This window comes from Scleropages formosus, chromosome 8 (assembly GCF_900964775.1).
Source record: "Scleropages formosus chromosome 8, fSclFor1.1, whole genome shotgun sequence".
Taxonomy (NCBI): Eukaryota; Metazoa; Chordata; class Actinopteri; order Osteoglossiformes; family Osteoglossidae; genus Scleropages; species Scleropages formosus.
The window spans coordinates 26440557-26466495 of record NC_041813.1 but is presented as its reverse complement, the minus strand read 5'-3'; the positions used below and the strand labels follow the sequence as shown (position 1 = coordinate 26466495).

At 50.1% G+C, this 25939-nt stretch overlaps 1 protein-coding gene across 5 annotated transcripts; it reads right to left on the bottom strand.

Annotated features, from left to right (window-relative positions):
- Positions 1–270: 270 nt before the first annotated feature.
- Positions 271–25939, bottom strand: LOC108937189 (trinucleotide repeat-containing gene 6C protein-like). Of its 5 annotated transcripts, none has more exons than XM_029254053.1 (21): positions 24912–25939; positions 21066–21168; positions 20542–20563; positions 16234–16476; positions 11108–13186; positions 10124–10324; positions 9617–9783; positions 9244–9321; positions 9059–9116; positions 8822–8970; positions 8580–8723; positions 8129–8248; positions 7948–8031; positions 7478–7700; positions 7005–7157; positions 6739–6915; positions 6475–6624; positions 5379–5591; positions 4624–4697; positions 4306–4445; positions 271–3457 (listed from the first exon to the last, which is right to left on the bottom strand). In XM_029254053.1, the coding sequence occupies exons 2-21, from the start codon at positions 21126–21128 to the stop codon at positions 3064–3066; spliced, it is 4932 nt and encodes a 1643-aa protein (XP_029109886.1). In that variant the 5' UTR covers positions 21129–21168; positions 24912–25939; the 3' UTR covers positions 271–3063. The 5 variants fall into 5 exon arrangements, with proteins under 5 accessions (XP_029109886.1, XP_029109888.1, XP_029109885.1 ...); XM_029254055.1 differs by lacking the exon at positions 24912–25939 and adding an exon at positions 24817–24882; XM_029254052.1 differs by lacking the exon at positions 24912–25939 and adding an exon at positions 24609–24794.

Sequence of the window (25939 nt, the reverse complement as noted above, 5' to 3'; positions counted from 1 at the left end):
GTAGTATATACAGAGTAAGAGAGACAACAATGGCGAAGTGCAGTATCACAATTGTGGGGATAATTTTCTCACACACGCGTTCGGACAGTACACGCGAACATCATGTTCAGACACTCATAAAAACAGATGTTTTTAAGCCTTATTTCCCGTCATTAAGCATTTTTTTTTTCTTTTTTTCTTTTGCGATTATCTTTGTATTATGTTATAAAAAAACTTGGAAGAGTATGAATGAGAAAAAAATATTAGAAAAACTTCACATTGCATTATTGGCGCTTTTGTTAAATTCAAGTACTGCTTAATCAGTTTCATTATTGATATGTTTACCACCTTTTTCACCTGGGTGAAAAAATATATATTGTTGGAAAAAAAAAAAAAAAAAAAAAAAACAGAGTGGTGCTGCAGCTGGGGGAAAGTGGTTTTAGATTAAGGTAAGAAACTATAAGCTACACTTGCACACGCACATACACCGGTATATGTTCTTCAGCATGAAGAAACACGGATATTCAGCCCGGCAGCTCAGAGAAGAGAGGACTTTTTTTTTCCTTCCCCCAGTACAAGATCATGGCACCACGCTCCCCCCCCCACCCCCCCAGCCCCTTTCCCGGGAAACAAAAGTGACGAATGCGTTGCTGATCTCCGCTGCGAAACGGAACGAGAGAAACTTGCGGGGCTCTGTCTAGGGAAATGAATGTGTTACAGGCGGCGGTGGAGCTCAGGAGGTGTCGCTCGCTGGCGCCAGGACTGGAATGGGCGGCAGAAGACTTCCAAAGGCATTCTGCAAGTCGAGTGTGACACGAAGCGGGCAATTCCTCGGGAAACCTGTGCGGAAGAGAGCGACGGCGACCGGCTGCCCTCGCTGCGGAGCGTATGCGTTTTCAGGAGAGCGAGTTAAGAAGCTGCGTGAGGCGCCGGCGTGCGATGTGAAACGAGGGTAGATGTTGGCGAACGTGTTGTTACATATTGTTTCCTACGCTTGGTTTTCAAGACGAGTCTAAATCACGAGTTACAGAGGAAACTTGAGGTAGCAACATTCGAGACGGCTTGATGTTCGGCCCAAGGTCGGGAGGGCGTTTCTCGAGGTCTTCGAGGCCACGCGGGGGACGGCACGAACACGGAAGTTGCCTTGACCATTGTTCTAGGGAACAGAGATGTGGAATTGTGCTGCCCTGAGGTGAAGAGCATGTCAGGCGCATCGCTCTTTAGGGAAACATATTTGAAAGGGTGACTCCGTGTTCTGGACCCGCTTTCAGCAACAAGCGTGCAGGGAGGATGATGGTGCAAGAGGGCCTTCTTCGTTCTGAGATAGCTGCCTCTCTCTTCAAAACTTTGCATAGAGACAAATGATGTGTCTTTTTTTTTTTTTTTTCCTTTTCCTCGTGGGTCAGACTGCATATCAATTAAATGAAAAAATGCGTTGTGGGAAAAAAAAACAAGAAAAAATATTAGCACCGCACCCCTCAATGTATCAGCAATTCCTGAAAATAGATGAGAGACACAAAAAACAGTGACAGCAGCGACCGACAATGAGGACAGCAAAGAACCCCCGAGATGATCAGAGCAAATTTCACTTCCAGCTCAAGTGACCATTATAGCAATGGTCAGATTGGAGAAAGCTGAAGTGTAGGTGTTAAAACATGTTTAATTTCATGGGGAGCAGACTAGTTTCACCAGTTACTTCTAACGGATGGGGGGGGGGATGCGTGGGGGCACTTAAAACAGAGCAAGCGTATCCGGACCTAAGGAGCAACTCTGTAACGCTGCTGTTTCACCTCTTCAAATTTCTCATTCACAGCAGTCAAGATCATCTGCCATTCTTCATGACGATTCCGTTACTTAAATTAAAAAAGTGAAATGAGTAAGTCATAGCAAGATAACAGAATAAAAACTAAATAAAAAGGCTTTGTCGCTTCTCTGCTTTTGGGTTCATTGGCTTAGCAGCTGGCGTTTCCAAGTTCTCCCATTAAGTGCTATGACGACCAGCCCCGGACCTTCCTAACAGGTGAACCAAACAAAGACTTGTCTGTCTTGGCATTGGCAAAAAAAAAAAAAAAAAAGATTATATATATTGTTGAGAACACTTGTTGGACAGGAGTCTGGAATATATTGCACATCACTAGAAGGTGAAGGTGAACTTGGCTGGGTTGGACTTCGTATAAGAGAAATAAAATTAAAACCAGAACAGCAACTAGTCTTTCAAACACTCGGTGGTACCGCTGGCAAAGTGTTTTTCGTACAATTCTTTAGGGCAATATCGAACAGCTGCACCGGCGTACATAAATAGATACGGCTGCATATAGTGCGCACAAACACTCAAACGCTCAGCCAGGGCATCTACTATACCCTCAGATTATTTTGCGGTAGATAGATAGATAGATATAAAATCAGATCAGACATTCAAAACGAAAAGCAGTGTGATTCCTTTCAGGGGCGGGGGGTGGGACGTGGTGTTGCAGACTGCATCACATGAACCTCGTGTTGCAACGCGACATCATTGTTCGTGCTCATTCTCCAGTACACTTGCTGGCTCAGATGAAAGTGTGCAATTTCGACAAATGTCTCCAGTAAGTACAAAGCACATGAAAGATCCAGGCTTGAGATTGGTTAAGGCTACTATTGGGGCATATAAACAAAATGGAGTAAGAAAAGAATGTTCTGGAAACATTCCTACAGTGCATGTCCTCTGTGATGCATTCCCTAGCGATGGTGAGTGAGGAGGGGAAAGTGTTGAGGAAGGCGGAAGGTCACGAGGTCACTAGAGACATTGTTTTTTAAAGTACATTGGATCAAAAAAAAATCTTCTTTTTATCCAAATGATAAGAGCAAGTCCAAGGGCAGAAGTTCCACCTCCTCGGGTTTCTAACGTTGGAAATGAAGCACAAGAAATAGAAGAGGAGGAGGAGATAAGCGGGCTCGTTCCGTGTAAGCACCTCTTCCGAGTTCTTCGCGGGAGGATGAGCTGACTGACAGGAGGAGGTCAGAGGAGGTTCTCACACGGAGGCTGCCGACTCCGCTTCTCCAATGTTGATTATCGCCACTCGACTAACCAGCTGCACGCCTGAGAGTCTACATGGACTCTCCGCTCAGCAGGTCTCCAGGCAGCAGCGTGTTCATCGGGGTGGGGCTTCCGATGAGCCCGGCATCCTCTCCGCCGGGGGCTCCCCACAGGCTGGAGTAGTGTGTGGGAGCCCCACCCCACAGCAGTTCGTTGCCAGAGCCATTGCCGCCACCAGCGCTGGCCTTGGCCTGGCTGCCGTTCCACTGGCTCGCAGCATGCGCAGGCCCCGCCCCCGTCAGCCCTGGCCCCGCCCCTGCCAATCCCGGCCTTGCCTGATTGTTGCCCTGGCTGGCCTGCCAACTGGTGGCGGGTGGTGTGAGGGACTGGCCCTGTGCAAAGAATCGATTGACCTCCTCCTCGCCAGCAAACTCAGCCAGGATGGTGGTATTTCCCAAAACGCACCTGGAAAGGGGCACATGGGAAAACAGCGAATGACGAGCTGCGCTCGTGATCGAAAGGTGCGGTACGCAAATCTGTCGAGCTGGGTAGATAACTCGACTCAGGAAAAACCAAAAACGAAAAAATTATTTAGCTGTTAGGATACGCGTTCGGAGAAAAGCACCCTATAAAAATTGAAAGTCAGTCTGCTAGCAGATATAATAAAGCTTGTGTTCCTTATGTTGCTGGCCATACAGACAAAACTGAAACTGGGTCATCGAGACCAATAGGGCCACATATTTCCACTCTGGCTGAACATGAACTGCAGAGGGAACCACAAAGGCACAAGAATAGAACTTGACTTACTACTTGTAAACTCACCTTAGATGTTGACGAAAACAAACTCAGGATGGTTTACAGATAATTTTGACAAGACGCGATACACGTAAAACCCCCTGCAGACCGGCAATACTCAGACAGAAATTAGACTATACTCAGGCCGTGACCTGTTCTGGACTCTAATATAAGTGCATTAATGAAACAGACTTCATAATCCAGCGTGTGGGAAACAGCGTAAATGTGTGTGGGAAAACAGTCTGTGGTGTAAACAAGTGTGGGAAGCACAGCGTAGTGTAAATATATCTGTGCGACAGACTTTGCAGTTTAAACATACTATGGAAACAGACTCGGAGTTGAACGTGTCTGGGAAACACCGGGAGGAATCTCTCGTTCGGGACAGTTACCGCAATGTAAGCGTCTGGGAAACGGATGTCGTGAAGGGTCCGGAACAGGGATGCCGTAACAAACATGTCGCCTAGGAAACCCGATGTGTACGTAACATAAACATCGGGGGAACGGCTACCGTAACCTACATGTGCAACGACTTCTGCGCTTTGGCGGCTTCCTCCTTGGAACTGTAGCGGACGACGGCGCTGCCCTGCGTCAGGCTGAGGTGGAAGGTGATGAGGGGCCCGTGCTGCAGGCACAGCGTCCGAAGGGTCGAGCCATCGATCTACAAAAGGTACGGAAAATCGGGTCGGCAAGGGGGGCGTCGGGGTGTCCGTCAACAAGGGCGAACCAAAGAAACAGGGAAGGGAAGCGAGTCTGCTCTTTGAGCACAGGGCAGAGGGAAAGGAAGCTCCTCTGACTCTCTGTCATATAGGGCCACGGTGGGTTGGGGGGCAGTGTACCTGGGGGGTTAGGTTCCTCAGCACCAGCCAACTGCTGCCCCTGACTGAGCTATCTGAACTCCACGTGGTTCCTGCTGAGAGACACACAGAGTAACAAAGTTTATGTAGACTGGCTGTATTTGTAGGTGGAGAAAAGCTTTAAACACGTTATGCCTCCTGATGTATCACCGAAGTAGACACCAGTCTTCCAGAGATTATGTATTCATCCAGTAATAAAGACAGAGCTCACAAATGTGAGAAACTCAGCAGTTTAACTGCAAGTCAACCACAATGATTCACACCCACTTTCTACCCTGGTTGCTGGAGTGGTTGTTTGATTCAGCGAACCACCCTATTTTCAGATGTAGACAACAACAGCCAGTTTTACCACAAGTGGTCTCCACCTACAGTAAATGTGCAAAGAAAGCACTTGACACATCTCCACAGCCCCTCAGCCACACAAACACAGGTGACTGAAACAATAACAAGAGGCTAAAAACACGGCAGTGTTCTGTCACCTTCCTGCAGACGACTTTTTTACTCAGGCAGTGTGGTTTTTTTTTATCGCATGAAAGGATTTCGAATGGCATTTTGACTGACATCCTGCTGATTAATAAACAGGGTGAATGAAGAAAAGGAAGTGACTGCAACTAACTGGGAAAATGTGCTGTAAAGTGCTTCTTCGCAACTCGCTTCTGAACGTAAATATATCTCATAGATCTCAGGTGGGGAACCGCTGAACGAAGATATTAATATTTCCCGAAACACGGACGTACCAGCATAGGAGGAGCTTCCCCAACCTGGCGCCAAGCTGAGTGCTCCGCCACCCCAGGCCGAAGAGGGCTTGGTGTTGGTTAAGCCTGGGGGGGGGCGCGATGGGGCCGGCGTGTTCCTGGGGCCCTGAGGTGCCTTCCACAGCTCATGAGATAGCGGGGCCTGGCCGTGGGGTGTGGACCCAGGGGGCCAGGTGGGCTTGTCTGAAAGTTTACCTTGAAGAAGAGAAAAGTGTGGTATTAACAGGGAAACACCTCCAATAAAACACACTGAGAAACAGGGTAAACGGGAAGAGGGGCAACGTCATCTCTATGGGGAAACAACACGGCAGCGAACAGTGAAAAGATCAAAAAATCCCAGAAGGGGCCCTGCCGTTGAAACTTTGAGCAAGGAACCAAAGTAACTGCACCATTTAAAAAAAAAAAAAAAAACAAACCATATACCCACAGGGGAGTTTGAAGGACAGTGCAGGACCCATGCTGGACTGATCGGGGATCATCGAGGACCATGACACCTGAACTAATCCACTAGTATTCGGAAAAACATCCATCCATGCTACACACAATGACGGGTCTCAGGTGGGAAGGGGCAGATGTAACAGCAGCACAGCTACACAGGAGGTCCTTTGCACACACAGAGAGACGGAAATCAGTGCACCGAGCACTGTCTTTGAGGGGTGTGGTGATGGATACGCGCCGGAGCTGTAGGGACGCTGTACCTCCGCTGTCCATCTCCGAGGACGACAAATCAAATGCGCTAGTGAAGGAAGTGTCAGATGAGCCGTTGGAAGGCAGGCCCTTGTGCTGAGGGGAGCAGCCTGTGGTGGCCGCAGCGACACAGTAGAGGTTTCGAGAAAGGTGGAACGTTATTTAAGAAGAAAAAAGCAACTGACAACTTTGTGGTTAAACAGTACAACTAAACAACACATACCAGAAAAGAGAAGAAGGAAAAGAAACCTGGCATGAAACGGCTGAACTCAAAAATACTTCAGGAACCTTCCTTTCGAAGGGAATCTACAGGATGTTGGCTCTGTCAAAAATCACTCCCAGTGCACAGATAGATGCCTCGCAAGGGTCTCCTCTCCCTACCCCAGCTCACCTCCGCTGCGATCCCTCAGCAGGTAGCGGTTCACGTCCTGGATGGTGGTGTTGATAGTGGGACCGCTGGGCACGCTGCCGGGGGTCACGTTGGGGTCTGTCTCTGGGTCGATATTCTGCAGCCCTTTCCAGGGTACTCCGGGGCAGAACTCTGAAGGCAGGAAAGAGAAAGGAGCTACTTCGCGTGCAGCGATACCCACAGAGCTCTTTAAAATGGGACAGGGCTATCGTGTGGTCTCCTGATCGGGCGCTGGGCTCCGCTCACCTGGAGGCCAGCTGATGTTAGTCCCGTTGGAGAGCTTGTCACCAGGGCCTTGGGTCTGACCCCAGCTCTCGGGGCTCACCAGCGACCCGGAGGGCAAATCGGTGCTGGGGAGCAGGTTGTAGGGGCTGTAGGCGTCATCCATCGGCGGCTGCCCTTGTGCATGGGAAAGCTTGCGGCCTGAAAGATGAAAACATCAAGTCGCCGCGGTGCGCGGGTGCGTGCGTGCACTTGCATTTCCCGCGGCTGTTAGCGTGTTTAATTCGCACCGTGCTTGCTGAGACCTGTCTCCAGCGGCGAGAGGCTCTCCATGGGGCTGGGATGCGTCCACTGGGCTAGGCGCGACTGTGGCTGGGGGGGGTCCTTCGCAGACAGGTTGCCAGCCTCCATGCTGCTCACATTCACATTTGAGTTCAGTCCGGCTGAGGCACACAGGAAACAAGCACCAGAATCTTCAGTCAAAGTCAAAAGGTTTCCTTACGTACCGCTAGGAGGAGGCACAAGGTGCCTGAAGGACAGCCGCTGAGCAGCAGAGGGCATAGTTGTTCGCCAGCACACAAAATCATGTCTACAGGTCCAGACCTCAGGATGACACACTCTTAATGGGCAACATAGGCAACTGGCTTTAGAAAAACATCCTCTAATACAAATGGGTAAAAATATAACATGACAACTAGGCATCTACAACGCATTGAAATGATCAGGTGTACTTCAGCGAGAAAAACACAAGCAGGAGACTCACAAAGAGGGTAAGGGATGTAGGTGGAGGGAGAGGGCTGTTGCTCTTTGGTTTGCAGGTCGGTGAGGCCCGAGGCCTGATGGTGGCCCGGGAAGCTGTCCAGGGTCGACTTGCCGGTGCCGGGGTGGGAGGGAGCATGCAGCTGCTGCTTCATCAGAAGGGCCTGGGCCAGTTGGCGCTGCTGCTGCTGGATCTGCTGCTGCATGTTGTTGATTGTGCGTGCAACCTGCCGGAGAAGAGCACGAACCAGGGTCATGTGCAACCCCAGAAACTGGACTGCAAGCGTCAAAGGGGAGATTTATATATTGCCTTCTCACGTCACAAATGTTTGCATTACAAATATTCAACAATACAAGCATTTTACCGTTTATTTTAAAGAACATTTTCCTCACTTATCCATTTGTAAAATTTCTGAATATTACAGCAAAGAGCAACATTCACCTGTATACAGGCAGAGCTGAAGAGATACTCACTTGCTGTTCCTGCTGCCTGATGGGGCCAGAAACATTGCGCTGGGCTTGCAACATCTGCTGCTGGATTTGTAAACGCTGGTACGCCTGCAAGAGTTGCACACTTCTAAGAAACTAAATAATGCTGGTCTGACTCTGCTCTGGAACAGACCCACCGTTATGATCGCCAGGGATTTTTGCTTACCAGTTGCAGCTGGTACAGCTGGTTCAGCAGGGTCATGTGTTGAGGGTTAATTGGAGAGGATAAAAGTGCAGGATTCAGGCCAGTGTTTTTTGCTGCAAACTGTAAGAGCTGTGCTTGAACCTGGGGGATTAAAAAACAAGTCGGAGGGTAAATATCCAAAAAATATTTAAAACGCAGCATGCATTAACACGGCAATAGTACGTGAACAATTAAACTTAATTGGAACCGGAAGTCATGACCAGATGTTAACCAGTATCTAAGACAACACATCTATGTGGCCATCACCATAATCACGCATACGTCTGTTAGCGCGATGCAAGTATGTGTTTCCGTCTCTGTGCGTGGCATCCGAGAGCGCGTGTTTACGTGTATACCTACGGATCTGCGTTCATATTTGTTTTCCCGCGTGAGCGTGTTTCAGCGCGTGTACAGAATTGCAGGCAACGCTGACCTGAGGGGAAAGGAACTGAGGCACTTGAGCGCGAAGACCTGGCTGGGAGGAGTTGAGAGGTGGGACTGATTGCGGAGGGGGAGGAGCCTGCTGTATGGCTCGACCTAGCGATGCGCCACCACCGCCAATCATGCCGCTTTGCATCTGGAATAGCAGCGACACGAAGGTGGAGGAACATTTGTCGGAAAGCGGTTGCTACTTGCGGCTCAGCGATGGGTGTACTTGAGAGAGCCGTGGGGTACCTTGTCCAGGAAGGCAGGTCGTTCGGAGGCGGGTTCTTTGGACTGCGCTCCAGGCCGGCAGCCCGCTGTCTTGTGAACGGGTCCATTGTTATAGTCTGAACCACCCACACCCCGCTTGTCCAGCTCTGTCTTTCTTTCCAGCAGGGCGCCTGTAAATAAACAAATGTATAGTACCGAAAGACCGAAACGCAAATGGAAGAGCTGCAATCCATAAGCACGGCAACACAGGGTGCTCACTCATTGCTTGATCCAGATTCATGTTGCTGTTCCTCAGTGCTTCCTCTGCTGGATCTCTCTGTGAAATTAAGCGACACAGACGGTCGGCACCGCACACATATAACCAGCTCCTTCAAGGCCGAAACCCGCAGGCGAATCAAAAACATTTGGGACGGCAACCCTTCTGCCCTTTCACGCTCACTAACCGGGAAGCCCATGTCTGTTAGCTGCTTGATCAGACGATTCATGATCCAGGAATCATCCTTTTTGTTCATTACTTTTCCCTTTAAATGAACGGAGAGATAGAGACAACACAAAGTCAACACAACACGCTGGTTCTTCAAGTTACTCGCACAGTTTGGACCGGAAGTCATTCTTTGACTCAATTTGTTCGTAAATCCAGCATCTCTTTTACCACCAATTCACAGTCAATAGAAACTTAGTAATATAGACATTGCTTGATTTATTCTCTGGTTATGTTCTGTAAAAACCATTGCATAACACAAGGAAGCCAATGTAGTACTTTCCACACAACTTCACCCACTGCCAGCTCATCCTCCTCCTCCCATTTTCAGTCACCTTCTGTGGTCCCTGTCTGGGCAGGTTAGCCCAGGAATTGCAGGAGGAATTGCTCTCCTGGGATGTGGTGCTGCTCCATCCTTCCCCATCCTCAGCCTCCCATGGCCCCCCGGTCGGGTTTGGGTCCTCGCTGCCGCCCACCCAGCCTTCTTGCATAGATTTGGGAGCTTGGAAATAAAAAGAACCAAAGAAGGGCAGACCTTAATGAATCAAAGCTGGGAAATTCTCTATCATAAATGCAGCAATTCCATCTGAACACAATTATTTACAGACTTTAGCATCTCAGCGAACGTGGAATTCAAAAATCCGCTGTGGTGAAAACAAAAAAAAAAAGAGCAATACACCACGCTATCCGATCATCTGCAGCAGATGCAACTTAAACATTACAGACGGTAAAGAAATAGCCCCCAACCGAGAACATTTACAGCACTACATATAATAAAATGTGCAAGAAAAACGGGATTCTGCTGAACCCTTTTTGTTGTTATCCCGTCTGCGGGTATGTACCTGACTTGCAGGGGGCACTTCCTGGGGCTGTGGTACCCCTGCCAAATGGTCCAGGGGCCTCTGGGCCATCCCCCCAGCCCCTGCAGCTGGCCAGGGGTTTGCCCCACGCCGATGTCCCATTGTCCACAGTTGGGGGCGGGCATGGCCCTTGTCCCCACGAGGGCTCGGCTTTGGGGTGTGTTCCTGGCGCCTCTCCCCAACCTGAGGCAAAGCGCACATTGACCAAACCTTAGCAACACCGAAATATCGCTGCTTACTAGGTCATTATGTATCGCACACAACATTAATTGTGAAAGGTGTCAGATACGGCATACTTCCATGTTTCAATTTACAAAATGAAACTTTGACTCCAGTGTACTTCCTTTATGGCTTGTCTATAATCCCTGTTGTTTCTAAAGGCCTCTGGAAAAAGGAGAGCTGCAATGGCACGATACAGGACTGACGAGAGAGAGGCTTTTATTTCCTCCCTCCAGCTGGTGGGAGAGGCAGTACAGTACCTCCCACACTGGGTGCAGTGACTCCGGCGGTACGGCAGGGGGCACCGGACAACAAGCAGTCTACTAATTACATGCAGATGGCAGCCCCCCCCTTATGATTTACACATTTCCCTCCAACTGGAAATATTTTCTGTTTTTGTAAACAACATTCCTCCACTTCCTTGCTAACCAGCGCCTCCCAGCCACCTACGGCTGTTTCAGAAACACAAACGGAGCGTATGGGTCATTCGAGATCTGACCTTTAAGACCAGCCGGGCTCGCGCGTTCGAACATCAATGACGGTCTAAATGTGCAAAGGCAGTTTAAAGGATACCGTATCTATAAAAGAACAGATCCTGCAGATGGCCTGAGCCGTAATATATCAAATAACGGGCAACAGCTTTTAAGCAGCGTAAGATGTGGGGTACTGAAGAGCTTAACTTCACCCTCCGGTATGAAAAAGGGGCCGTGAAGAGCAGGATGTACCAAGCGCTTTACAGGCTCTTACCATCGGGCGCCAGGGACGTCCTGCTGGGTGGTCCATGCTGCTGAGGTCCCGACGGGTCCGACAGGCTGCCGCTGTTCCCGCAAGGCCCGTGGGGCTGGCTGTGGCGTGGGGGCGCGTGGCAGGGCTGCTTGTTGCCGTTCCTGCTGCCAGGAGCGGAGGGGCGGCCGCTGGTGGGTGCACAGGCAGCATTCTTGTCCCACAGGTTGACGGTCTTGCTGTAAGCGTTCGGGTCGCCCCAAGCCGAGGTGCCGTCGTCGATCTCCATCCTGCGGCGGAGGGAAGGGGGAGAGGGGTCTTCCCACCCGGTGGGCTCCTGTCGCCCCCCAGCCCCGCCGCAACCTCCATTTCCTCCCGTTGCCAGTTCTCCTCCCCAGTCTGTGCTGCTCTGCCTCACAGAGGCAGCACCACCCCAGGAAGCAGCACCTCCTCCTGTTCCGCTGCTGCCGCTGGCGCCTTCCTGCGACGGACCTCCCCAACCCTGCCTGGGGCCGCTGGCTCGCGGCGTGTCCTCCCAGCCTCCTCCGTGCCCTTGAGCGTTTCGCCCCCAGCCCCGAGGAGTGTCCTCCCAGTGGGGACGGGCAGGGCCGTCGTTCTTTCCTTCCTCGGAACGAGCCCATTCCTCTCCGGTTGCTTTGACCCCACCACCACCTGCGCCCCCCCAGCCACGAGATGGTGTGGGAGTGGGCCCCTCACTCCAACTCTGGGAGGTGTTGTCTGGTTTGGCCTGATGGTCATCCCAGCTGGGAGACTTCTCCTCAGGGGTCCAGGACTGTGCAGGGGCTCCAGTGCTTGGACCATCTGAGACGCTGCCCCACTCCGTGGGCCCATTAGCTACTTTCTTACCAGATGACTCTCCCCATGTGGAGCTCAGCTGGTTGGGGGGTGGGCCTGAACTCCCCCAGGTTGGAGCTGTAGTGGCACTGTGACCTGCTCCGTCACTTCTCCTCACATTTGCTGGTTTTGGAACGGTGGATGTCGGAGTGGCCGGAGATGGGGATCCCCACGTTTGTGTTCCTGAAGTGTCTTCTGTGTCCCATGCCGTGTGCTGGCGGACTGGCGTCTGGCCCCAGCCCGTGTTACACAGCACGCGAGGGTCCAGGTCCTGGGTTAGCAGCTTTGGGCTGGCTTCCTCTGCGGGAGGCCTCTCCCTGCGCTGCGAAGGGCTCTCTTGGCTGTCGCTGCTGCCCTCACTGGCAGGGGCACTGACTCTGTGACCCCAGGAATCGGCGTGATCCCGCAGAGAGCCGATTCCCGACTCCCCTCCGTTCCCCTGCCCCCAGACACACGCGCCTCCTGCTCCGCCTCCTCCGCTACCCCAGCCCGTCGGTGCCGAGTCCCAGGCGGAGTCCCCTGAGCCATCCTCTCCAGTGACCTGCAGGGGACTCTGCGGAGGCGGTACAAAAGAGTTAGGCTCAGAAAGAGGGCAGACTGGGTTCGATGACTCTCGCTTAGTGCCATTCGGACCATCGGCATTAAGGTTCTGCGGCTCGCTGCTGAAGGCCGCGGTCGTGGGCGGGGAGGACCGCGACTCCGGGTCGCCCCAGGCACTGCTGCCTCCACACCCCATGAAGTTAGCACAGGAGCTGGCCTTGTTACCACTGTGACCGCCGCTGCCACCCTGAGTGGCCGGAGCTCCTGACGAACCGCACAGTCCAGGAGGTGGAGCATTTCTACTCCCCAAACCGGCCTCCCTGGTGCCCGACTCCTCCTGTCCCAACACTGGCCACGCAGAAGGATTGGAGTTTGGGTTCAAGTTCAAATTAAAGTTCAGGTTTAAGGTGGCAGAACCCCAGCAGGGCTGGGCCTGGCTGGCTCCACCATTGGTTGGGTGAGGGGCTGCATAACGGCCCAGCTGGCCCGTGTCTGTAGCCGTGCTCATGCTGCCACCGCTGCTTGTCTCCGCGGCACAATCAGAATCTGTAGTACATAGTGTGTGGGTGTGGTCGTCGCTGCGAGACACACAGGGCCACGCCTCAGTGTCGCTCCTGTCCACAATTACCGGGTCCGAGCTGCTGTTGGATGGAGCTCTTCCTTGCAGGTTCTCATACTTGGCTGCCAGACCAATGTGGTGGGAAGGCTCTGAAACACAGGACAGGACACAGTGAGAGATCAACCTCCCCGGCAAAAAACACTCACGAAAACAGACAAAATATACTCGGTACGATCAATTACAATCGAGTACTAAGACACCGTGAGATGCCGACGTGTTCCATACGCCGATGGCTTGTGACCACACAGCAGTGTCACGCGGCAGCCAGTCTTAAAATTTTCTCATCGTACCACACACGGAGCACCTAAGCGGACGCAGTCTCACAAGCTCTCGGACCACTTCTGCGGTGAAACTGCCCACGAAATCCAAACGCCAGAGTCTTAAAACATCCCATTATGGGACCTCACCCTCTTTCCCTACCAGCTGGTAAACCGCTAGGAACCTCTGGTTCTAAGCAGCTCCCTCTCTCGTGCAGGCGCGGACGCCATCCGAGAACCCGTGTCGGGACCCACAGGGACAATACCCAAACGGGCCAGAGGAGGCACCACTCGGTGCTGCTAGCCCAGACCCGTGCACCTGTTCACAATCTGGCAGCTACTGAGGAATAAAGGAGCAAGTGGTGGAGGATAGATCATGCTTGCTTAATGATCATTAGTTCCCTGTTTCCCAAGTTTTGTTCCATAGTTACTTATGTTCCAGTCCCGAGTGCCCGTCCCGTCTACTCCTGCCTTTTGTGCTCCGGTCTTGGTCCCACGTTCCAGTCCAGTATTTCGTCACACCTCCGTGTTCGAGTCCTACTCGCAGATTCGCGTTTCACTTCTCACCTTTGCGCGGATACACCGTGTGTCTCATTGTCCCGCGTTCATGGTTTCACCTCTACCCGGTACTTTACGGTTTGCACTGTGCACTTATAAACACACTCTGCACGTGGGGTCATTTTGCTTTCCGTCCGTGCTCGGATATAATGGCAACGCGCGTCCGTGTCGGACTCCCATCCGGACGCTACAACCTGAAGTAGTCTTCCAGTACCTCCCGAAGCCCATTCCTAGAGGCTCCAATCTTTTGGTCTCAAGTCTTCTCCCTTTCCTATGGTATCACCTCCGCTCATCCAGTCAAATTCTCGCATCAGCCACATGGATTCCACCGGCAATCTTCTGCCAAGACCTAAAACCTCAGACCGGGAACGTGCAGCACAACCCCCTTGCTGTATCCCACATTCCCCACAATCGCAGGAATTCGTCCTACGTCAGTTCGCGTTGGTTCGAGAAAGCGTTTAAGAACTGATAATATGTGCAATGGTTGTTTGAGGGAACGATACAAGCGTCCACGTACAGAGAGGGAGCGTAAAGCACCCGCTGGCTTCCTGCTGCGTTAATCACTTGGCGAGCTGCTTCTTGGACTGCTTGGCGACGCTTTGTCCCTGTTGTTGGTTTGGGGCACGGCTCCACATGCACGCACGCACGCACGCGCCCGTCCTACTGCATGTGCGTGTGTGCGTGTTAAAGCCTGGAGAGCAGCGCTGAGGTGGCGCTTGTGCCAATGCAGCTGCACTAGAGCCGTCTGCAGACAGCTCTGGACTGAAACAAGTGGGGTGGAGGGGGGCACTGTGCAAACGGGTGCCATCTTAACAGGACTGAACTGTAGCCAAGAACCCAGGGCTGTGCCCACCCTTGCATACCATCAAAAAAAATAGGCTGCACAAGAAGTTAAATTTTTACTAATTTTTTGGTGCCACGTGAAACCCTGGAGCACAGACTCCAAATATGACTGAATCCATCCTGGATGGTTGGATGGAGCTCCTGAGGACAGCACTGTCTAGAATGATCAGCATGTTCACCTAGGGACTGATGAAGAACCTGGGAACTTGCTGCCACTGAGGCCGTAAGGGATCGCCTCACTACCCCTTCCCCCCCTCCTGTCCCACATTGTCCCGAACAGAATGAGAGCCTCTCACTCCCTTTCGCGACTGTGATGCTGCACTTTTACAAGAGCATTCTTGTGTATGTGTGTTGGGGTCTGTTTAACAGCGAAAGCAGACCAAGTAGAGAAAACAGAGTTTTTCCTCTGGTTTCTTGTGCTTTGCAGATGGTCATGGACAAATACGGCGGCGGGGGCGGCAGCAGCCTGAGCTCTGAACTGCGGCCAGGAACGCAAAAGACCCGGCGGAACGGGACCGTAGATTTGCAAGCGATCCCTCTCGAATACTCCGTGTCGTGGGTCCGTCCCCCTCTGCAGCCCCACCCGTGCTCTCAAAAGCGATCCCTTGTATTCCAGCAGTTCCACAGTTTTTATACTGAAACTGTTGACGGAACGCGTGATGGAGCAAAACGGTCTTTCCCCGGCCCACATACTCCATCCCAACACACACACACACACCAGCCCATAGGGCCCTAAATATTACTCGTGTGGAGAAACAGGACATCAGCATCAGAAACCCCCCCACCACAAGTTTCCAAAGCTCCACATCCCCACAGTTTTACATCATTTACCAACAATCCAAGCAGCCCTGTGGAGAAGAGACCTTTATTAATTCCCACTGCTGAACTGCTGGCGTAACAGCGAGCCGTTGTGAGAAAGACCGTGTCTGGGCTTCGCTCCCTGGGCTCGGCTGATAGACGGCCGACAGACCCGTGCGGCCGGGATACACGCCGTGCGGTGCCTCCATCTTCACTGCTAAAGAATTTGCGGAGAGCTTGGGATAAGTGTGCTTTACAGCAAACCATGCTTAGGCTGCATCTGTGCAAAATGCAGACTAAACACGCTTACCACACGCCTCAGACAGCAGAAAATAATATAAAACCACGGCAAACACCAAACACACATCACCTTCTTGGCTCCCTCACTAGCCAATCTCACCCCAGTCATTTTTTTTTTTTTTTTTTTTACTTTTCCATACATTACCGTACCAGGAAATTAAAGGTCACGTATATTTGTGAAGTCAAAGCAAAAAAGAGCAGCACAGCACACCTTCTGCACGCTCCACTGTAACTATTTGTAAAATCCATCTGTTCTAGGGCTGTTCTAGAGGTGCCCGCAGCTTCGATCCACGAAATCTGAGTGAAACGCTGCGCTTCATTCAGCTCCGGCTCGAAGTTTCCTCGTGAAAAGAATCGCGCGAGAAGGGTGACGCACTGACCTGCGTGCTGATTGGTGGAGAAAGCCTGGGGGGAGCCGGGGGGCGGACTCCCGGCAGGCAGCGGCTGGCCCCTCCTCAACAGCTGCTTGGGCTCGTGGTGGCGGAAGCGCGGGGGCAGCTCACGGGGCGGGTGGGGTGCGCCGGAGGGGGGGCGCTTGCCATCGCTGCTACTGCCGGGCGTGGAGTTCGCCGGGGGGTCGCCAGGGGTTGGAGCGCCAGCCCTGGCCTTGGCTGACTCGGGCACTGCGGAGAGATGAGCGGTGAGACCGGGGAGACGCAAAAGCCAACGAAGGTAGGGTGAGCGCACGCAGCTGAACACATTCGTGGTCACATGTACGCGTGATCAGAAACGCACGCACGCGTAACTCCCACCCACACAGAGACACACACGCTCTTACAAAGTCATACCCACTGGCTCCACACTTTACATTCACAGACGAAGCTCTGCACAATTTCTGTACTCTAACCGCATAGCGCACGGGAGAAAGACGTCCACTGTCTGCTTAGACAACGTACACTGCTGTCAATCCACACCGCTGTCCAGTGAGCACGCATAGGCACGTACGCATCTAGAAACGTGCACACAAATGTAACAAACGTTTACATTTATTTCATATAGCAGACGCTTTCCTCCTAACTGAAATACGATGATTACTAACTGGTATTTAGCTGACATCTTTGTCCAAGGTGACTTACAGTGCTTGATACACCGCAGTAAACTCCCTACAGCCTGTACAGTGGAGCAATGTAACACCCTCACTCATTCACTCACATACTCACACACTACAACCTATTTAGATTGCCCAATTCACCTGAAACACCTGTCTTTGGACTGTGAAAGGAAACCAGAGCACCTGGAGGAAACTTGAACGTGCAGCCCACGAGCTGTAAGGCAGCAGCAATACCTGCTGCTCCACTCTAATCCCCTTACCATTCAGTGTAGTTATGAAAATTATAAGGAGCAGATGTACCCAGGGGGGCGTGGTGGTGCGGTGGTGCAGGTGCGGTGGTGCAGTTGCAGTGGTGCAGTGGGTTTAGCCTGCGCCTGTTCTCGGGGGTTCAAGTCCTGCTTGGGGTGCCTTGTGACTGACTGGTGTCCTGTCCTGGGTGTGTCCCCTCCCCTTCTAGCCTTGTGCCCTGTGTTGCTGGGTTAGGCTCTGGCTTGCCACAACCCTGCTTAGGTCAAGTGGTTTCTGTGTGTGTGTGTGTGAGATGTACCCAGTAACTACAATCCAGCAGAAATCAGAGGTATAATTGGATGACAGGCCAAGAGCTGTATCTCTGCCAACTGTTTGGACCGGGGTTCCCTGACACTGATCCCCCCCTTAGTGTCCAGCCTGAAACACAGTCTTCAGTACAGGATGCTAATCAGAGACTTTTTTTATGTGGATGTTCTCCCTGGTCTTGGACAAGGGTTACGTCGCAGCTGCCAAAACAAATGTCCGCTGTTAGGAAACACTGGCCTAGCAGCAATCGAGCAGACCAATTTGCATCAGGCCCAGAATAATCTGCTTTTAATCACTCAATCACTCGACTTTGGCAAAAGCTTAATTATTTTGTGCCCATCTATGATTTCATAGGGTGCCGAGGAAGGGTAACAGCTTCCATTCACTGTAAATCTGCCACGCACCAGTGCAATGGGGAACCCGGTCTTCTGTGGAAATTGGGAAACCTGTGGTGCACCAAAGGAATGTGAGGCCTAAGTCAGACAATGGCGATGACGTGGCACTGGGCACCTGCTCCACATTTATTTCCATTTCCTCCGTAACTTCAACGGTGTCTGAAAAGTACAGTAACACAATATGCAAACTGTCAATCTCCTGCCTCATATCTCTCGATACCCTTTGCATCCCACGAAAAACTTACGTACCACCCACATCCTGCTTTCATGATAAAACTGATCAAAAGTCTTCATATGCCGATTGAAATACTCTTCGTTCAAGACAATATAGCCATTAGCACACTTCAATCTGGCTGCATTTGGACTCGGAAATGCAAGCGTACTACATACAAAAGGACGGAGACACGTGGTCTAGGCCAGATAATCTTATGTGGCACTAACTTAACGTGGCGCTGCTGTTAGTCAGAGAGCGAGTGACCCGACCTCAGCCCAGATAATCCAAACAAAGTTTCATCAGGTTTGCAGTAGCAGCAGAAAAACTTTTATTCACGTTGCTGTGATTTCTTTCCTTCCCACGAATGCAAACATGGTAGTAGTATAAAACAGACAACTGCTGTGAGCCAGTTTTCCTCGCTGTCATCTCTCAATGGACTCCAGCTGCTGAGATGTCCACGGGGAGGCAGCGAGTCCCACCAGGAGGTAAATATGCGGTGAGTTTGCTAGGGCTGCGTACTTTTGGTGCCTATATGTGTGTTTCTGAATGAAATGGCCGTATATGAATACGCTCCCCGAAAAACAAATGTTATAGAGATATCGCCACAAACAGGATGCCTTTCAAATTTAGTGAGTTTTTGTTTTATACGAAACAGTCAAAGTGCTAAAACGTTTTGCTTGTTATCGACTTTCACGTTCTTGAGTCCCACTAGACAGGTAGAAAAATCAGACACGTGCTGAAAGCAGTTAATTTATCAGTCAAATGTTAGCTGTCACTCAGGACGCTGGGTTCCCCATCTTTCCCTCGTACTCGCTCTTCATAATCTTGCTCATGCTACTCATGTGGCATATGCCGTCTCTGGAAATTTTACCGCGAGACCCAAGAACAGACTGTTGTACTCGCAAGCAAGACTGTAAACTCAAGTTCTGCAATGTCCAGCTATAAAGAAGGGTAAAGTGTACCACCCAATACACACAGAAGTCACTCTTTGGATTACAAGCACCAGTAAAGCCCCATTATAAGGAATACATGCTCTTAAATGGATACTTCACAAATGAGTGACCATAGGTGTAATACACAGAGTAAAGCATTAAACCTTGACATTTAAAGGTGCAAAGCTGAAGGCGTACTACCTGATGCGGCTCAGTAAAATGCCAACAGCATTCATCATCCGTTACATTGCTTCTGCTCAGATGCCATGTGGCGTTACGCTACACTGGGGGGGGGGGGGGGGCAACCAAATGCAGAACTCATGAGAGGAATTCAGCCAATCGCTCGGACGAACCGGTGTGACGTGACTCGCAAAGGAAGCTTTGCAGCATTTCTGTGCTCTAATTAAGCGGCCTGCAGGAGAAAGAGGTCCAGCCTTTGCTTATACGCGGTATAATGTCTACGCTGCTGTCCGCTGAACACACGCTTGCGCACACGGGCAAATGCAAACATGTGTACACAAATGTAACATACATTTACATTTAACCGACACTAAAAGGAGTGTAAAATATTAAGCTACATACAACGATTCACTCATCTACAAAACTGGGTTTTTTTTTTTTTTTTTACTGAATCAGCTCATGGGAAGTACTATGCTCAAGGGTACTACAGCAGGAGGTGGGATTCAAACCTGGGTCCCTCGAGTCCAAAGGCAGCAGCCGTAACCACTACGCCAAAATAACAACAATGATAATAAACACAAATTTGCATGTACTCACACACGTACACAAGTACACTATAGATCTGCAGCCACTAGGAGAGAAGGAAGCTGGAAGCTGCCCCCACCACCTTCCCACACACCATCTCTGTCTGCAGCAGAGCAGAACCTGGACGGGTCCTTCAGTAGACGCTCTAATGAGATCTGCAAGGCGTGGGCTTCGGGACCATCTGTCTCCCTGACAGCCTGGCTGAAGATCCGCCACTGCTCCCTGAAGGAGATTAACAGCCCTGAAGTTCCCATACCCCCCCTCCCTCCACCTTGAGCACCCACCACCCCACACTTTGTTCCCACCCTCCCCGGTCCTTTGTCCCATAAATGGCTTGGGTGCTTTAGCATGACATTCAAGATGGCTCAGATATGGGGCACCTCATATTCAGATGGCCACTGGAAGAAACCAAGTGAACGCAGTTCTTCACCGCTGGCCTGGTGCAGAAACGCACACATTACAAACAGGAAACAAAGCACGTCTGAGAATCCTGAAGATTCGGGACAAGAAGGTGACTAATGCAGCACTGGATGGGCAGCCGCTGGACTGCGGTGCACAAGGAAACCTCTAGGCTCTAAGGTTTTCAACACAGTGAGAATGCTGGGTTGACACAGTCAGGAACATAATTCCATAAAAAGTTGGACTGTAAAGAGAATGTTAGCTCTTGTCTTTCAACCTTAGATCAATTTACAGAATGGCAATGCAGTCAGATCGGGTGGGGTCTAAACTTCTACAATACAAAAAAATGCCTTGAGGCCAATAAATCACACACTCACCTTTGGTTTTGTTTTCAGCAGCCTGGAACAAAGAGAGAAAGACGTGAGCGGTTGACATGCCTGGAAACACCACAAAAGCCACTTCATCACTGATGGCTTTGTACGATGAAACAAGCGGTGGCACTCTTGTTTACTACTTTATTCGGAAACGATCAAGCGGAAAGGAACCTTTACCATAATCGTCAAACACAAATAAGGAAGAGCGTGTCAGGACAACAGCTGTAGTCTGTCCCCAAAGTGCCCTCCACAGAGCACAGCCCCCTGGGAGAGGGAGCCAGAGAGCCCCAGTCTCAGAACACATATCACTCCAAATCTCACCTGGCTCAGTGCTCACAAGGCTCTAACATAATGATGAGTAATTGTAAGGTGGCTCTGTCCCTCCCAACACAAGGGGTGTCAGGGTGATGTTTCAGACACATTGGACTGGGACTGTCCAGGGCTGAGATTGGGAGGCTGGACACGTCTCTGTGGACAGCACTGGGACAACAGAGCGAAGACACACAGGGACAAGGAGCCACTGTCACCTTCTTCTGAGCGGATTCTTTCTTTTTCTTTTCTTCTTGTTTTTTCTTTTTCTTTTCTTCCATCAAACGGTTCTCTTGCTGTGTTCCGCGTTTCTTCTCTTGGCTACAGGTAAGAAAGAAAGCGGAGTTGAACAATGATCAATTTCCCTGAAGGTGTGCCTTCAGATGAAACCACTGAGAACATCTGCTCTCTACGCACAAGTCCCCCTACACACCCGTTGCCAGTCTTGAAAAATGCAGAATTTATTTATCATTAACACTATTCACCACATAATTCTTAAGAAGAAGTGGTAAGGAAGCCATCAGACACCACTAGGGAGCAGGAGACATTTTTTGGACTGCTGCCACTCCTCAGTTGACACAGGTGGGTGGCTTGCTCTTAAAGACTCAACAACACTGGTACTCAGCACACTCCTTTGTCTACTTCAACCCATGTGACTTGTCTCTGCCTTTGCCAGAATCCTGCATGCAGGAAGATGATGCATCTTTGGAAATGAACCCCATGGTTTATCATTTAAAATACGCCAATCTGGTCACTAAGAATGACACACACTCCCCTCTTCTGGCTGGAGACAACTTTACCACGTCTCCATTCTATGTCATGTGACACTGTCCTCTGCTCCCGATCTGACCTCAATGACAAGTAATGAAGGAAAGTCACGTTATGTAAGTGCAGTCAAAAGGAGGTAGTCTGATGTCATAGCATTCCCTCATTCAGTAGTGCCCAGCATTCCCGTGGCCAGTTACATAACTTTGTCTGCTTTTTAAGGGTTTCCATTTCCTCTAAGGCTGGCTGCAAAATTATGGTGTGTGGAAAGGGCAGAAACAGATATTGTGCCCATGTGTTCAGGAAAATTCAAGCTGGATTGCTTTAAAAATACCCTGAACCACATGGTTATCCAAGAAGAATTTTCCACAGATCAAAACCAAACCTCTCGGTTGGCTGCTGCTATAAATAGACTCTTATCTGCAGATGGTATGTTCAGACTATTTTCAGTTTAGGCCCAAGATAATGTGAATATTTGCTTAGGTGGCAAGTCAACTCTCTACACTAGAGAAGGATTAAACATTCGAACATATTAATTTCTTTCAGAGTCAGCAAACCTGACTAGAAAGCAATTATGGAAAACTTGATAAAAATAGCCTTCTACTCTCAACCATCTGGTAAGCATAGAAGAGCAGCTTTTGGGTTATGAAAAGATGTATCAGTAACGCTAAACTGGCAGTATACAAAATATCCATTTGCCTGTTTATCGCTGATCTGTAAATTAGATCTGACGGGGTTCAATCGTTTGTTTGCTGTCCAAGTCAGACAACAAGAATTAGGGTAACAAACTAGCTAAAGAGTTTAAAAACATGAAAAAGAACACCAGTAAATTACAGGATGACAGTAGCATTTCCAGAAAAGTTATTTATATACAGCCCTGTGACACGGCGGTCAGGCCCGGGGGGATTGAGAAGCATTTCCCTCATGTGTATAATTACTAGCGAGAAGAAAGTTGAACATTTAGAAAGGACGGTTACAACCGCAGGTGAACTCACAAAGCCAAAATCACAATCGGTGCAAAGAAACTACTGCAGTGCAGCAGACACACGGGTATAGACATCAAAATAGTGTTTTGGCTCGAAGTTGAATTTGTGTCACTCCTCTTAACACCACAAGGGAACCGACAGACGAAGGTAGATGTTTTTACACCACTCGGCCTTCCATTTGGAAAAAAGCGATGGCCGGAGTTTGAGGGACAAGCTTGGTTTTAGCTGAGAGCTTTAAGCAACAATTCCACTGACATGAGAAAGGACTGGTAGCTGTGTCCACAGATGCTGGATTAGGGTTAGGGTCATCACAGGGGAAGAACAGCAACATAATTAGATATATAATTGGCAGGGGGAAAAACCGAATGGTACATGAGATGGATTGGAACTTAAAAGACCCATTCAGTTTATTTAATCCCAGTAGGGTATGAGATGTGTGTGTTACCTGGGGAATCTCTTTCACCTTTTAGAAAGGGTCTCAACCCACATTGTTCCACCCACACAACATCTGTTTTAATAGTTTTGTCAGAAATCTTTTGATAGAAGTTTATTGAAATGAACACTGGTCCCTTATAATGCCTCTCGGAGGTCAAACACAGCACACTGACCGACTGTCAGAACATGAGCTCCGTGCGACTTGTCCAGCAATTGGTGTGGATGTGAAATTCTGCTCTGGATCTTCATACATTTCAAAACAGAAAAACACCGTGGATGAAAATAAGTTCCACTCTTGATGGATGCTGGAGAGATATGTGTTCACATCCAACAATTACTTGCCCGTGTTTGCTGGTATTTGAAACAGCAGTTTTAATATCTGCGTAAATTGTATGTTTTTTGAAAGGAAATAATCAAAGCAGTCTCTGAAGATACCAGGACTTTGACAATGACATGATTTTTATGACGGTTATGGACTGAACTGATTCTTAAAGTTTATGAGTTTCACACATTAGGTGAGTGGGAAAGTTGAGCAGAGGGCATGTTCAGCACTACCTGTGCAGACAGCACACAAACAGCCTGCCCCACATTGCACTGCGACTGTGTGTTCAGGCAGCCCCTCACTGAGACCCACTTGAAGGGAAAATGGTGTAATCTCAGGGATATCATCATTCACACTGTGTTTCCTGGGTCTGCATGTAACAACAGTGTTTGTCGAAGACCTAAAGTGTTACCAGTATACACTGAATATCCCACACATGCGCCATGTGCTCCTGGGTACCAACACATCCTTCTGTTTTATTATGTTCCCAAATGGACAGGAGCTCTGATGGCAGCAGGCAGAACCTCACAGGAACAGGACAAAACCCTCCATCCATCCATCCATCATCCATAGCAACTAATCCAGTTGAGGGTCGTGGATGTCTGGAGCCTATCCCGGAAGGGACCTTTTAAACAACGTTTAAAGCTGCCCATTTCAGTACAAATATAACATTTAAAAAACAGCAGGGATATAAAGAGATAACATCAAATGAGAACAATGAAAAACCTCGCTCGGCTGCTCTTCTTAAAGCAACTCACACAAATCACTGCCAGTGACTGGGACGTGAAAACACGGACGGTGTTTATTCAGCCTGACAGATAGATACCGTACCGCTTCATCATCATGTCTTCGGAACCGTTTGTTTTTCAACGGCCACGTCTGACCAACATGTTTCCATCGACTGGAGGCCACTAAAACGTGGACACTGACGGAAACTCGGACAGTCGGTGAGTTTTATCGCTGAAGGTCACACTCACAGTCCCTCCTCGGACAGGAGCCAGGCTGTCGACTCGATCACACTCTTTCTTTTACATCGCTACATCTATTCATACACTCACGCGCCACGATTATTATCACATTTACAACAAGCAAAGTGTAACTGCATGCATCTCTGGGCAAAATGTCTTTTCACACTCAATTCTGTATTTACAGCACAGCTGTGCGTTCAAGCCTTCAAGGAAACACATGATGATCATGTGGAGATGAACAGCCCGGCCACTAAATGCGGACCACGATGCCACATGATGATTTACCTGCTCACCATCATGACAGCTTTCTCACGGACCTACTTCTGCACATCAAGCTGAACCTTGGACCAGTTCCGAGGAGCCCCAGTCTCCCTAGGACGACGACGTGTGTAACCAGTAACCAGTGACTCGTTTCATGCCGGACGTCCAACCATCTCCCTTGAGCGTTTCAAGCACTGAAGCGCTGTGATTTTTTTTTTTTTTTTTTTTTTACCTTTTTATATTTCGGCCACCGATGTTAATCGCAGCGCTCGGTTCACAGCCGTAAAATGACAGATCATCAGGCATTCGTTGAGCGGAATTAAGTACCTTGGTGGTTATGGGTAAGCAATCCAAAAGTTTAAATCCTTTCGATCCTTTCCTGAAGCCACGGCGAATACGACGTTTGTGGCGAGAGAAGCACGGATGATGCTCCCACACAGCACACGATCATCATGGTGACAGGAGAAGGCGGCAGGTCCCCGACACCGGCGCTCACAGCAGCAACCTGTCCCCGATCGCTCGGGCGCGCGGCGAAGAAGAGGCCGACGGAGTGACAGCGCGCGATCACCACGCTGTCAACGAGTAGAGGCAGGAATCGCGCGCGGCGAGATCGGCTGCGATCGCTGGCTATTTTAAAGTGCAAAAGCCTGGCAGCGTGATGATCATGATGATGATGTCGCCAGCGATGGTTTTAGGAGCTCAGACAGATCATTATGTCGAGCACAACCGACAATGATAATAATCGCATGAAGAAAAATCTTCAAAACGTCCAGTTTCTTGAAAGAAATTTTTTGTTCCCCTCCCAAGACCACAGCAATTTTATCGTAAAAAACACAAGACTGTGAAGATTACAAAAGATGTAGCGGGTTCGTCCTAGCAGCCATTTTGTTGCATCTGACAACAGCAGCTCGTCCGTTTCCAAGCTGGAGTAAAACAGGAAGTGGCCCCCCGTGCTCCAAATGCGGGCCACGTGATCTGGACAAACAAACACCGCCGCGCTCCTGCCGGAGCCCCGCACGTTTCCCTGACAACGGCGATCTTTGGCCTCCCTCCCTTCCCTTCCCTTCCCTTCCCTTCCCTCCTCAGCGGCGCTCACTGCTCGGAGGAATCGAGCGCTATCCGACCGGCGATGCGATGCGATGGCGATGCTGCTGGGTCGATGCGTGCGGGGTTTACACCGCTGGCTGCGCGAGACAATAATAAAAAAATCCGTGCTCCAAATAATAATCCAAATCCCCCGGACCCTTTCCCCCCTCTCGTGGGTTGCGTGGGAAAACGAGCCACACCAGATCCGCCCTTCACGTAGAAATCTGTGCGCTGCGTGCCGCGTTTCACCGTGTCGACTGGATCCATCA

Bases quoted from the DNA above. Each gene is read 5' to 3' on its own strand.
- LOC108937189 (XM_029254050.1), bottom strand. From the start codon at position 18,083: ATGCAAAGGGTATCGAGAGATATGAGGCAGGAGATTGACAGTTTGCAT. The intron at 6,916-7,004 runs GTGCGAATTAAA...TTCATCTTTCAG, and splicing joins GACAGGTCTCAGCAAGCACG to GCCGCAAGCTTTCCCATGCA. The intron at 4,446-4,623 runs GTACACTGCCCC...TACCTTTTGTAG, and splicing joins TGAGGAACCTAACCCCCCAG to ATCGATGGCTCGACCCTTCG.